This window comes from Lepidochelys kempii, chromosome 1, assembly GCF_965140285.1.
Source record: "Lepidochelys kempii isolate rLepKem1 chromosome 1, rLepKem1.hap1, whole genome shotgun sequence".
In the NCBI taxonomy this organism is placed as follows: domain Eukaryota; kingdom Metazoa; phylum Chordata; order Testudines; family Cheloniidae; genus Lepidochelys; species Lepidochelys kempii.
In genome coordinates this window covers 328969774-328984431 of record NC_136380.1, presented here as the reverse complement: position 1 = coordinate 328984431, position 14658 = coordinate 328969774, and the positions used below count along the sequence as shown (strand labels likewise).

At 43.6% G+C, this 14658-nt stretch overlaps 1 protein-coding gene across 3 annotated transcripts in view; it reads right to left on the bottom strand.

The window, feature by feature from the left end:
* Positions 1–14658, bottom strand: part of CCDC146 (coiled-coil domain containing 146) — a 127317-nt gene that overhangs the window by 41944 nt on the left and 70715 nt on the right. For all 3 annotated transcript variants that reach the window (XM_073328559.1, XM_073328563.1, XM_073328560.1), the window contains exon 4: positions 8667–8876. In XM_073328559.1, coding sequence (XP_073184660.1) covers positions 8667–8876 — 210 coding nt within the window. The remainder of the gene's footprint in view (positions 1–8666; positions 8877–14658) is intronic.

The window sequence follows — 14658 nt, the reverse complement described above, 5'->3', positions numbered from 1 at the left end:
GTCCGTAACGTGAAAGTATTAGAGATGACAAGACACCAGCATGAGATTTCTGGAAGACTTTAAAAACATGCTTAGCTTGCGCATGCTGAAGAACACAGTCAAGGGACTAGTTGTTCAGGCTTACTTACTTGCTGTCTTTAACAACCTTACCTTGAACTCCACTAAATGAAAAGTTTGTAGTAGGAAAGTATAGAGAAAGGCTTACCTCTTTGCCTTTAAATCAGTTACACTAAACTGAATGGCTAATCCTGAAATAATTGCCAGAGGTTAAAGAATTTTCCAGACTTGTACAAAATGTCAGGTCTGATTCTGCATCCCTGTCTCACATTGAGGAGTATTTCTGTGAGTAGCCCCGCTGACTCCAGTGGCACTGTTTGTGTGACTAAGAAGTTACTCAGTGTAAGTGTTATAGAATTAGCCCCTATGCTTGAAATGGAAATTATTTTCAAAAGAAAATATAGTCACATAAATCTTGTCTATTTTATACACCTTCCTTTTTCAATTCAATTGATTACTATTTAAAATACAATTTGTATCGTATTAGTTTCACTTCTTATTTCTGTCATGGTCTAGGAAAGAAAAGAGACTTTTTCTCATTTTTCACCCCACAAAAGTGGAACTCTTAACCTCATACCAAGACAGAAAAGTTACACTAGATTAGGGCTGATCTTTGCTGAATGCTTCTCTGATCCTTTATTCATCTGGTATTTTTTCTGTACTGTTTATTAGGCCATAACAGCCCTGGCTGTAAACAGAAGCAACTCCATTGTCTTGCACGGAATTGTGCCAAGACTAAATTTTATTACCTTCCCCTTAATTTATCACCTGTTAGTAAGGTTTTGTACATTGTGGCTTACATCTGAAAGTCAATTTCATCAATACCATTTGACTAAAGAAAAAAATATTCCTTTGCCATAATTTTAGCCTCCTTCAATCTAATACCTTTATGACAAGTTGAGCATGGAACTTTGGTGAAAAGATGCTGACACTAAGTAAGGTGCTACAGGAAACATAGATTTAGATTTACAATAAAAAGCTGAAAATTCTTTAAAATAGTTATAAAATAGAAAGTAAAAACCCAACATCTTTAAATACTGACAAGATTATCTGATAATTGCTCTGACATATGGTATCAAATCAGAGGTCTTTACCAACTAGAAGATTTCAGGACATCCAATTTTTTTAATATAATTGGCCTGCAGCAGATGCCCCATGCTGCAGTGGCAGGACTTGTCGACATTTAGATTAGGCTGTGGACTAGCTTTTCCCCTCAACATGGAAATGAATGCTGATTTGCTTTCTGTTCTCTTTTCTGTGTAGAAAATAGTTAACTTTCTGTTCAGTCTGGTAGCAAAAAGGAGACATTCTTATTTCTGCCTGTGAAGAATGAGGGAGTTATCTGTATTATATTTTATGATTATCATGTGCACTGCAGTTTAGATGCTTGATATTATCCTGCCTGACTACAAAGATAAGGTACCATAAGGGAGAATACAAAGGGTCCTTGAGCAAACATTCAGGAAGCTATTAACTGGGGAATACCCATCTGCCTGGCTCCAACTAGACTTGCAAGGTTTATTCTTCCCAGGCCTGAACCTGGGATCAACGGGGATACTAAACCTTTGAAGTCCTCAGTCTATGAAGGACAGGTGTTGAGCAGACAGCAATGGCTAAACATGAGTCTCAGGGTATGTCTACAGAACAATTAAAAACCCACAGCAGGCCCATGCAAGCTGACTCAGGTTCCCAGGTTTGGGCTAATGGGCTGTTGAATTGCAATAGAGACGTTATGGCTCATGCTGGAGCCTGGGTTCTAGGACCCTGCAAGGTGGACCCAGAGCTCGGGCTGCAGCCTGAGCCCAAACATCTACACCACACTTAAATAGCACCACAGTTTGAGCCCCAAGAGCCCACATCAGCTGGCATGGGCCAGCTGCAGGTGTCTAATTGCAGTGTAGACATACCCTGAGAGAGAGAGAGAGAATGCTGGAGGGGTTGACTGTCACACCCAGCCCTGGAGTAAGGATGGTTGGGCTGAGTGGAACTTACTCAACACTTGCAAGGAAAGAATAAAGTGTAGGTAAGAACCAGGCATATAGGGCTCGCATAGTTTTATCCCTTTTCCCTGTTTGCTCTATGCCGTCAGGTGAATAAACAATATATTTGTTTTGAGTCACTTTAATCAGCTGCTGGTCACAGACTTCTGAAGAGAAGTTTTCTTGCAGGTGCCAAGTACAATTGATTGTGTGAAGTTTAACCCAGAGATCCAGTCCAAGAGTGGTTTGGATTGCAGGGCTCCACCCGACAGAGACATGATGGAAACCAAGCCTGTCACTTGAAGGGTGCACTTGATATGTACTAAAAGGGGTCTAAAGCACAGCACTCATTGTACTGTGACATTGGCAATGCATGTATTGATCTGAAGAGACTGTGACGAACCATATTAAACATGCTAACATACAAGCCAATCCTACATTAGTTTATATGAACTTTCACTCATTAACTACACACCACGCTGTCCTGGCCACTCATAACACCACTCACTCTCCCCCACATTCCCATAGTCATTCACAAATGGTAGTTGTCAATCCTGCCCCTTTGGGTACATGCATGCATTTACACCCCTTACCTGCTTTTCCCCACTCACAACCTCACTTACTCCTGCTCCCCCATATATGCTCACTAACTCCTGCCACACATTCACATATTAATTCACTTCTGTAGCCAACCCCACTGATTTCTCACTGCTCCACCAGACTTACCCCATTTGCACCATCTCTTCCCCCCCACCCCCGCCCCCGGCCCAGTTTGCATATCCCACTCATTCCTGGACAACAACACCCTCTCTCCCTACCCACAAACCCATATATGAAGACTGACACTTGCAGATATGTATGCCTGTAAGCATCGGTGTGTATATCACATAAAGAGCAGCCTTAAATTCTGCTTTGGGTACACATCAGATACCACACATGGTACCTAGGCATTCATACCCTGAGGAACATGTGTGGCAGATAGACAGGACTAAGAGCCTTTTCCACTCCTGCACCTCTGCTTAGAGGCTAGGCACAATCTTGGCCCTTGTACTCTGGGAGAGGAATACAGCTGGAGTACTCTGTTAGAGTGGGAAGCACAGATTGCCCCCTAGAAAACGGTTTAGCTGACACTGATGTGTGCACTCCCTCACTGAGGTATGATGCCTCCAGGAGCTTGTATCAGTGCAGATTCTTCACTCCCATCCCATAATGCTCTTTAGACCCCACTCTAGCCCCATACACTGAATAAACAAATAACAATAAGCTTCTGATTACCATTTACAGTACATTTCTCAGAGAGTGACTAATCCAGAAAAGTATATTTCTAATCAAGCAAGATACTGTATGTAATTCACACGAAAAGAAAGTGTGAAAGAGACTGCAATAACAAAAAATACACAAGGTCTGTTTCTGTAGGACATGGAAAAATGCTTTTTGTAAAGAGAGACGATATATAGGAGAAAAATATCATCCAGAGACACAAATTTAAAATACACCATCACTGTAAAAGTGATATGAAATTGATGAAATACTTAGAAGATATTGAGAGAAAGAGGTCAAAATCCAAATATTTTGAACAGCTCAGTTGTGAATTATTGGTGAGTTTTGATAAATATTGAATTTAACCATTATTTCTGGAAAATACAAGTGGTTTGGTTATCTCCTAACAAGTAATTTTTTTCCAGATGCTTCCCAGGATGTTCCCTCATTTCTCCCCACATCCATTTGTTTCTTTTTCCAGGTGCCTTTTCCTCTTAGAGCAAAATTAGCTAAAAAGAAAGTAGTTAAGATATGGAATTGGCAGAAAAATCTGTTCTATGCAATACATACAGTATCCCCTGCTACGCTTGTGGAAATGTACTTACTAGTCGGTGGCTTTCTATTATTCATCAGAGCATTGTGAACTTCAGATGAGCAGTTGATTTGTAAGCCATCCAGGAGCCAGGCCTTGAAATATAGGTGAGAGAAGTTGGGGTGCTTCAGTTTTCTGGATTCCTGCATCAGAAGATCCAGACTTAGAGGCAGGTGAAGAGGTGATTGCAGGGACAAGCAAATCAGATTTAGGAGCCATATTTGCCTCAGCCAAGCTATGAGAATAGTTTTAGCTTTCTCTTACTTTACTCTATTCAGGAATTTGAGAAGTAATGGTGATTGTGGGAAAGTGCAGAGCAGCAATTGCGACCGGGAGTGGAGACAGCTGCAATGATTTCACCAGGAATTCTCCCAGAGAATCGGGGCTCAGACCATCCCTCAAGCAAAATTTGCAGCACTTTGTGTTGGTTGAGGGTGCAAAAAGGTCTATCACTCAGAAGCCCCAGGTGAAGAAGATTTCCCATAGGACTGGGTTACTAAATATTCATTCACGGTGTTGGCAGAAATATCTGCTCAGTATATCCACTGAGTGTTCTGAAGACCCAGTAGGTAAGTTGCTGAGATATCAATGTGGCAAGTTATGCACCAGTTTCAAAGCTTTATTGACTCTGCACAAGGATGGGGATCTTGCTCCTTCTTCGTGGTTTATACACTGCATGGTAGCTCTGTCATCCGTCATGATCCTGACCACTTGTATGAAGGGTAGGAAGTGGCTGCATACATATCGGACAACTCCGAGTTTGAGTAAGTTGATATGAAGGCCCCCTCATGAAAAAGGAGGAACGGAACTTCCTGTTATAACCCTAAGTTCTGAGAAGGGTCTCCAAAAGGGGATTGAGAGGGGTGGAAGGTAGGGGGGGATGGAGATGAGGCAAATAGTGTAGCCTGCTGCAATGATTTCTAGCATCCATCTGTCCAACATGATCTGCTCCCATGATGGTCTGAAATGCATAGGGGGAAAGGTGGGAGGGGGGAAGGGTTATGAACACAGTGTCCAGGGATAGTGATTCGTGGCTCTCAACCAAACCATCAGAAGTGTCATGGCTGGGTCTTGGGCAGTCAAACCAAGGGTCAGAGCCAGGAGTTGAGCTAAGTATCAGATCCAGGAGTCAAGCCAAGGATGAAAGCCGGAACCCGAGTCAGAGACCAGGGGCAGTGATCAGGAAAAAGGCAGGTAGGCAGCAATCAGGAACAGGTCAGGAAAACAGGAACCAGAAGCAAGGCACGGAAGCAGGATCCAGGAACAAGTCAGGAAAGTGGGGCTCAGGAGTCAGAAGAAAAAGAAGGGTCCAATGCAGCAGCCAGCCAGGAATTCACCCCGTTGCACAGACAACTTCATGTGCCTCTCTTTGGGTTTAAATAGGAAGTGCTGACCAATCAGGGGTTCTTGTGTTCCTCCTTTTGGGGCCCAAGGGAAGCCTCCCTGATGTCGCTTCAGGTTTCATGGTCTCTCCACCCAGTCAATTGGTAGTAAGCAGGCATCAGTCAACTGGGAACCCCATGGATCCATGTCTGAGATCTGCAGGCTCATGACAAAAAGGACTGCTTTGTAGAAAAGGTTGGTGGGGTGATGGTAAGAGGGATTTTTCCTTTGGTACCTAAGCTTCTTCCTATGTGATTTTTGCAGGTTTTTTATATGTATGGTATTGAGCTGGACAAGATCTCTGGGCTGTCTGTGATCTGCTATATTTCATTTGGGTCAGGAGCATCAATGCCCAAGGAGCAGAGGGTTGCTCTCAAATCTTTCAGTGAGTGGAGGGACTCAGTGATGTCAATGAAGAGCTTGTGGCCATCAAAAGAAAGATGATCTTCAGCCATGTTCTGGACCTCTCTGAGAAACCCAGAGGATTGCAACCAATTAGCAAGGCAACCCTGCCTTCAGGAGAGGAGTGAAGGATACCTGCAAGGCTGTGTTGGGGTTCTTGCACTTCCTTTAACGAGATTTGTAAGGACTCTGCTATCCTCTTCATAAGGTCCTAAAAGACCTTAAAGTCATCTGTGCAGAATGGGGGAGGAGGCATCACTGCCTCATCCAGGGGGAATTATGTGTTGGTACCTCTTCCTCAGCTCCCAGATCATGTTCCTCAGAGTGTTGTCATGTGAGGAGAGGAGAAGGCAGGATCGTCGTGTACCAGAAGATACTCCTCTGAGTGGGACCTCCTGCTGGAGGGAGCTCTGTAATACAGGTCACCATATCTGGTCCAAGGATTCCAAAAAGCCCAATGTGAGGGAGGATGGGGTATAGGTTGTGGGTCATGGGTTCATCACTGCAAGTTTCTGGAAGCTCCTCTTCCAAGTAGATTTCAAGGGAGGGAGGTCTCAATGGGAGATTTGTGGTTCACTAAACAGAAACCTCAGAATCTGAAGAAGTATCCTCACCCATTTCTGGAGGTGAGGAAGTGGGGGAGCTGCAGTGGTACCAGAGGTCACGTCAGTACTGAAGGTGTCACCGGAACCAGAGGTTGGGTCAGTACAGGAGGACATGCATGTGCCTGAGGCATGGAGATATTGGCTGGGCTAATGGTACTGTCAGGAAATTTCTCTTGGTACCTGCCAGGAGAGGACAGTCAGGTTCTTGAAGGACTAGGACGTCCTTTGAGAGCAGGAATGTGCTCTGTCTAGGGTGACTAGATGTCCCGATTTTATAGGGACAGTCCCGATATTTGGGGCTGTGTCTTATATAGGCGACTATAACTCCCTACCCCCTGTCCTGATTTTTCACATTTCCTGTCTGGTCACCCTATCTGTACCAGCAAGGTGGGCTGTTGAACATTCTGCTGTGATATAGCTGCCAGTCCTGGGGATTGTATAGCTGGGTGATCCACAGGCTTTCTAAACTCCTGGCCTTCTAGCATGGGCAGTACTGGAGGAGCTGGTATCGAGGGAGTCAGGGTTGGTGCTGGCCTCTCGAAGGAGTCCTTATGTCTAGAGGGCTCCAAATTGGATACCAATGCTGGTATCAAGCATGTCTTCTTGACATGGGAAGCAGGAGAAGCCTTTTTCAGAAGTAGGTGAGACTTGGTACTGGAAGGGGTTAGGAGCCTCTGCTATGTCCACATCTGGACATGAGATCCCTTTACTGACCCACCTTTGGGGTAACTTCTCTTCCCTCATTGACTCCTTATCAGAGGACTTATGCCTTCTCTTCTTGGAATGCCTCAGGGGTGTAAACGCTGTCCCTTGGGACTTGGGCATGAGAGTTGGACATGTGGAGGTTGACAGGGCATTTGGATCTCCCAAGGCTGATGTGGGAGGGAGGGGCAGGAGTAGGGGGAGAGGAGTTGGGCTGTGAAATGGTAGCAGGCCCCAAGAAATACTTGAACTGGTCTTCCCTCAGCTTTCTAGATTTGCTCTTGAAGCCAGAGCAGACCTTACAATTTGATGGAGTGCATGCTCCTGGAGGCAGCAAGAACGTCCATTACTGAAAAGAAAAGACCTTTTACAGGTCTGGTCTGGTTTGAACCCTGTGGTTTTGGGGCAGAGTGGAGGGCCCCAAACAAAGGGATCCAAGGTAGGCAGGAAACCGCCGCTACTGGGAAAAAAAGAATAGAGAGGTATCCCCCCAAATGCACAGAGTGCAAAGAAAACAAATGAAAAATAAAATAGATTAAATAAAATTGAGTAAGGAAAAAAAGAGTTAGCAAGCTAATTAAGGGACACACAAGACTCTATCTCAGGCCACAGGCAGTTGAGAAGGAACTTGAGCAGCAGGGGTCCACCCTGCCTTATATACCCTCAGACCAGAGCATGAGGATGTGCAGGGCACAGGTGTGGACCTACAGACACTACTTCCAAAAATCTCCAATCAAAAGGGTGGGCATGCACACCTGAAGTGAAGTGCCCATAGGGTCAACTACTCAAAGAAGAATTATTGTATGGGTTGTATTCCATTAGCACATATATACACAGACACTTTTTTTTGGAAAGAGATAGCATTCAGTTGTAATTGTACTATAAAAGTTTCAAGTACACTACATGACAATTATACTTCATTTCTCTATGGAATAGAAGTGGAAAGATAATCTGAACACAGACAGTGTTTTTTGCAGCCAAACCCAGCTATTTAAAATGTAAAGCTGTACTTACAAGACTCAACCTTTCAAGAGAATGTCAAGCATTTATTTTTTCCACAACAAATGACTATATTTAGTCTTTTCTTTTGCAGACGGTATAGACATAGCTTACATTTTCTTTTATTACTTTAATAGAGAGGGCTGAATATGTATAGACTTTGGGGTTTAAAAAAGTTAGTTCTGAAGGCAAACATATTTATCATATCATTTCAACACAAGCCCAATCGCTGAGTCTCAGAGACATTTTGCTTCATTTGTACTAAAAACAGTCCAAAAAATAGAAGTTTCCCAGTGAAACCTAATAATGGTGCCAGTTTGGTTAACAGAATGATGGGACAATATGCTCCAGTAATAGTCTTTACCAAAGTCTGTAGAACACAGTGAAACAGATTATTATTTTAATCTCATATTTATACAGTACCTCAAAGGACTCCAAAGTACCCTATACATTTAAAATGATATACAGATTACATTCAGGAGTCATTACATCCACCACTGACACGTAGTCACCTCTGGGGAAAGTCATGGCAACTGTTTAATATGACACAGCAACACTATAACTGTTTAGAGGGAAAATAATGTATCCAATCAAAGATACAGGGAGAAATGGGGTTATATTGCATATTATCTCTTTAGTGTTGAGTTATTTAAAAATTGCACAGAAGTGAACCTGAACATCACCTACCTGTTCAACCTGTACTGAAGTTCATACTCTCTTTCTTTAATAGCAGTATATTCATTCTGATATTTAAGAAGTTGCTGTCTCATCCTGGAGACTTCACTGGTAAATCCTTCTGGGAACTGATCAGCTTTTTCCAGTGCCTGTTTCTGCTGTTCTATTTCTACAGTGAAATGTTTTGCCTCCTGCAACAGCTGGATCTCTGACTCCTGTAAACTGTGTTAAATAAAAGTATTTAGGATCATACATTAAAAAGGAACCAGAAAGAAACCTTGTAATTATATTATTGTATCTCATATGCTGACCTATAACATTTAATATAAAATGGGACACTCCTGGCACCCCTCGGAACATCAGGATCTCTCTCTTTTTCTCTGTGTCTAGGCTCAGTTACAGTGGACTTGGTGTATATTCATGGTCCATGTGATAGACAACTCTAAGTGAATGGAATACTACAAGATGGGACTAGTGTTATAAAATAGACTGGGGAAAATATGATGGGCTGCCTTACTCTGTGGTGGAGTAGTGGTGGAATAGGAGTGGGAGTGGCATTCATGTTTATTTAAATTTGATTTTTGTGGGAGGATTTAAGCAACTAGCAGTTTGTTTCATAGAATCATAGAAAATTAGGGTTGGAAGAGATCTCAGGAGGTCATCTAGCCCAACGCCCTGCTCAAAGCAGGACTAACACCAACTAAATCATCACAGTCAGGGCTTTGTCAATCCAGGCCTTAAAAACATCTAAGGATAGAAATTCCACCACCTCCCTAGGTAACCCATTCCAGTGCTTCACCACCCTCCTAGTGAAATAGTGTTTCCTAATATCCAACCTAGACCTCCCGCATTGCTCCTTGTTCTGTCATCTGCCACTACTGAGAATAGCTGAGCTCCATCATCTTTGGAACCCCCTTCAAGTAGTTGAAGGCTACTATCAATTCCCCCTTAACTCTTCTCTTCTCTAGACTAAACAAGCCCAGTTCCCTCAGCCTCTCCTTTTAAGTCATGTGCCCCAGCCTCCTGATCACTTTTGTTGCCCTCTGCTTGACTCTCCAATTTGTCCACATCCTTTCTGTAGCGGTGGGGGCCCCCAAAACTGTATACAATACTCCAGATGTGGCCTCACCAGTGCCAAATAGAGGGGAATAATCACTTCCCTCGATCTGCTGGCAATGCTCCTACCAATGCAGCCCAATATACCGTTAGCCTTCTTGGCAACAAGAGCACACTGCTGACTCATATCCAGCTACTCATCTATTGTAATCCTCAGGTCTTTTTCTGCAGAACTGCTGCTTAGTCAGTTGGTCCCCAGCCAGTAGTGGGTGCATGGGATTCTTCCGTCCTAAGTGCAGGACTCTGCACTTGTCCTTGTTGAACCTCATCAGATTTCTTTTGGCCCAATCTTCCAATTTGTCTAGGTCACTCTGGACACTATCCCTACCCTCCAGCATATCTACCACTGCCCCCATCTTAGTGTCATCTGTGAACTTGCTGAGGGTGCAATCCATCCCATCATCCAGGTCATTAATAAAGATGTTGAACAAAACTGGCCCCAGGACTAACCTCTGGGGCACTCCGCTTGATACCAGCTGCCAACTAGAGATTGAGCCATCGATCACTAGCCGTTGAGCCTGACAATCTAGCCAGCTTTCTATCCACCTTATAGTCCATTCATCCAATCCATATTTTTTTAACTTGCTGGCAAGAATACTGTGGGAGACGGTATCAAAATCTTTGCTAAAGTCAAGATATATCACGTCCACCACTTTCCCCATATCCACAGAGCCAGTTATCTCATCATGGAAGGCAATCGGGTTGGTCAGGCATGACTTGCCCTTGGTGAATCCATGTTGACTGTTCCTGATCACCTTCCTCTCCTCCGAGTGCTTCAAAATGCTTTCCTTGAGGACTTGCTCCATGATTTTTCTAGGGGCTGAGGTGAGGCTGTAGTTCCCCAGGTTCTCCTTCTTCTCTTTTTTAAAGATGGGCACTATATTTGCCTCTTTCCAATTGTCCAGGACCTCCCCTGATCGCCATGAGTTTTCAAGGCCTCTGGGTAGGGCTTTACTTGTTCATGTATATAGGGTTAGGGAATCACGAGTTTTCAAAGATAATGGCCAATGGCTTTGCAATCACATCAGCTAATTACCTCAGCACCCTCGGATGCATTAGATCTGGACCCATGGACTTGTGCATGTCCAGCTTTTCTAAATAGTCCTTAACCTGTTCTTTCACCAATGAGGGCTGCTTACTTCCTCCCCATACTGTGTTGCTCAGCAGTGTGGGAGCTGACCTTGGCTGTGAAGACCGAGGCAAAAAAAGCTTTGAGTACTTCAGCTTTTTCCACATCCCCCATTCAGTAAGGGTCCCACACTTTCCCTGACCTTTTTCTTGTTGCTAATATACCTGTAGAAACCCTTCTTGTTACCATTCACATCCTTTGCTAGCTACAACTCCAATTGTGCTTTGGCCTTCCTGATTACACCCCTGCATGCTCGAGCAATATCTTTATACTCCTCCTATCTGTCCAGGTTTCCACTTCTTGTAAGCTTCCTTTTTCTGTTTAAGCTCACCGAAGATTTCACTGTTAAGCCAAACTGGTTTCATTACTTGAGGTCTCAACTTCAGTGGGTACAATCCTATGTGTAACCCACAATTAAGTGAAAAGGTGGAGTGGCATCTCATGTTACTGGAGATTTTGCAAGCCAGGAAAGGGATTTGGCTCTTAGGAGAGAGATTCTTTCATTTATCCATTCCCTGTTGTTAGAGAGGTGACAGGCATGAGGCAAGAAGATCACCAACAGAAAAATACAGGCCATATATCAGGGTGAAATCCTGGCCCATTATAGTCAGCAGAAAAACTCCAATTCATCTAAGGTTAAATCCTGGCCCCACTATTTATTGCCTATCCCTCCAGCTTAATTTTCTTCTAGGAGCCCAGTGCAACGATGGACAGTGATCCTAATCTGCAGGTTTATTATGCTGTTTAGTGTGCATTACCCTCCCTGACTTCATCACTGATGAATTGCCTGACTTTGCTTGTATTACCAACGTCTGGCTGTATATAGTGACACAGTGTCTTGTAATAAATCCATCAATGTAGCAGACTTTGCTTGTTGTAATAGTTGATGTTTAAGAGTAAGACTATTATTAACATGCATTGCTTATTATGGAATAGTTACAATGATAAATGAATCATGAGACCTTCATGTTATGCAATTTACTGTACTGAAATCTTTGTTATATGAATTATTGTTCATGCTTTCTGAATACGAATAAATTTACCAAATTAATTTTACATTATGCTAAAAGAAGTTCAGCCACATTGACTAACAGCGTAGAAAATTTCAAATTCAAAAGTTAAAACTGGTTTTGAGGTTCACAAAAGATCAGAAACAATCAAAGCACTACTATTTGACCATTGCTAATTAAAAAGAAGTGAATGCCTCCCCCCCACACACAAAAAAACCCAAAAAGCAAAAGGAATTTGGAATCTCCCAGATGGAGAATTTATATACCAAATTTTAGCTCAGACAATTTTGATATACCAAAATGAAGCTTACCAAACAACTGGATACATTATAGAAATATTAAAACAACCAAAACATAGAAATTCAAATTACACAGGCACTAGTATAAAAGCAAAACATTAAACTGGTCATATAGCACAGACAGCTGAAATGGCACACAGAAAAAATTCAATTCATTGCACTTCAAGGTAGATAACTACTTCCTATTCTAAGAAAATATGAAAACCACATAGTTCAACAGGAACTAAGAATGTATTCTGTAACAGGAACTGAATCTGTAGTGTTCGGATGAGTTGTATTTTAGCTTTTAAAGGGTGAAATTCACTGTACTGCATAGGTCTTGTGTGAGGCCCTACATACCAACCTGAATCCTATTTAAGCTCTTTCAAGAAGATTTTTCTGTTTTGAGAAGAAATATTTTTCGTTCCAGTGGTAATCCCCATTTTAAGAACAGGGAATCTCATTCAAGTTAATGACTCTTTCAAAGTGAAGCAACTTTTAAAATAGTAAGATAGGAATTGCAGTGCGGAATCAAAGGTGAATCTAATGGAGTATGTTGTACCTAACAGCAGATTGTACCCTCTGCTTCAAGAGAAGCTGCAAGAAATCCCATAGTGGACAATTATGGAACAACCTAACAGTGTTTGGCTTACACTTTGAAGCTCAATTTGTTTATAATCCTATCTAAAGTAACTGAGAATGTTCCCACTCGGTAAAATTCACTCCTATGCAAAGGGTCAGCACAAGGCCTAGACATCATTTAAGCCCTCAAATAAGGTGAAAATAGGTGAAAACTGATATAAAGACACTATTTAGAGTCTCAGCAACATTCTTATCTTCCTTAAGTGTGCCCTTTAAACCTTATTAGTTCAGGTTTCCTACTTGTAAGGGGACCGTTGCCCCCTTACTAACATTCAGTGGGGGTGTTGTAGTTGCTAGCTCCCAGTACTAAAAAGGGGGAAGGGTCAATGGGGAATCAGGACCCTGAGACTGACAGCCTCCAGGAACAATGGGGAGAGGCCAATGCTTCATGTCAGCCTGAATGACAGGGTGAGCAGGCTAATCAGGGAGTCAGGAGGCCAGGGAGGTCCCGTCCTCTGTGTGAACTGGATTTGCCTGGGCCAGACAGAGTGGGGCTGAGCTAAGGAGAAAGCAGGGTCCCTAGCTAAGCTGGGGAGTAGAGCTGCAGCCCCAAAGCCAGAGGCACAGCCCAGAGAGAGCAGACTTGCCCTGGGAAGAAAGCTGCAGCAACCAGAGCCAGAGGGGCCAGAAAAGCAGCCCAGGAAGCAGGTCAGTGCTGGGAGCAGAGTCACAGAAGCAGCCTGCAGAGCAGACCTGTCCTGGGAGCAGAGCTGTAGCAACCAGAGGCAGAGGGGCCAAAGAAGCAGCCCAGGGAGCTGGAGGCAGAGCAGCAGCAGTGCAGAGACAGGGTGGTGGAGCTGGGGCTGGAGCAGTCTGGAGCTGGGTGCGGTGAGCAGCTAGAGAGAGCGAGGGGGACCCTGGGCAGTGGGCCCAGCACGGGGAGAGGCCTCAGCCAAGAAGCTCTGCAGGCCAGGCTTGGATCGTAACCCCGACAGGGCAGGGGCGACACTGAGAAGAAGGGTCCTACCACTTAGAGCCTGAGAGTGTGTGGCCACTACCAGAGCAAGTGTCCAACCCACAGCATCCCTACAGCACAGCCAGGGTCTGAGAAGAAGGCCTGGGACATACAAGGAACAGACTGTGAACTGCCCTGACATTCCAGAGACACTGCTTGTGATGTTCTCTGCCACAGAGCAGCTTGATGTGTTTCCTTTAACCTTTCTCACTTTCCCTTATTCTTTTTAAAATTAATTGTTAATTAAATAACTTGCATTTGCTTTAAATTGTATGTAATGGTCAGTGGGTCAGAGAAGTGCCCAGTGCAGAGAGAGTACCCTGGAGTGGGGACACCCTAGCCCCTGTCCTAGTGACCACAGCAGGGTTGGGGGTCGAGCCCCCTGGGAATCCTGGGCCCAGCCTTGTTGGGGTTACAAGGACTCTTCCAGAAGGAAAGTGGAAGGGGAATCCTCAAGGGCAGGGAGGCCACTGGGAAAAGGAAGTGGGAGTGAGGACTCTGATCCTTTCGCTAGCCCACTTCACTGGGGTAGCGCAGAAGCCAGGAAAGTTCCCCACAATAGCGGGACTATTCCACCGCTTACATACTTCTGATAAACCAAAATAATTTCTTATTCTGTGTTTTTCATATCTTTGGCTATTTGCTCTACATATTTGCTCTCAGCTCTTTTAATTTTTACATTACATTTCACCCACTGTAGCTTATGCTCTTCCATTGCCATCACTATGTTTAGATTTCTGAGAGATACTTGTTTAGGTCAAAATTACCTCTTAAATCTTGCCATTTAACCATATTAGGTTTTTTTTCTTACCTTTCTGCTTTCTTTTTTAAGTCCAATCACTGTAAAGCGGGTCTTGAACAATGTATATGATCT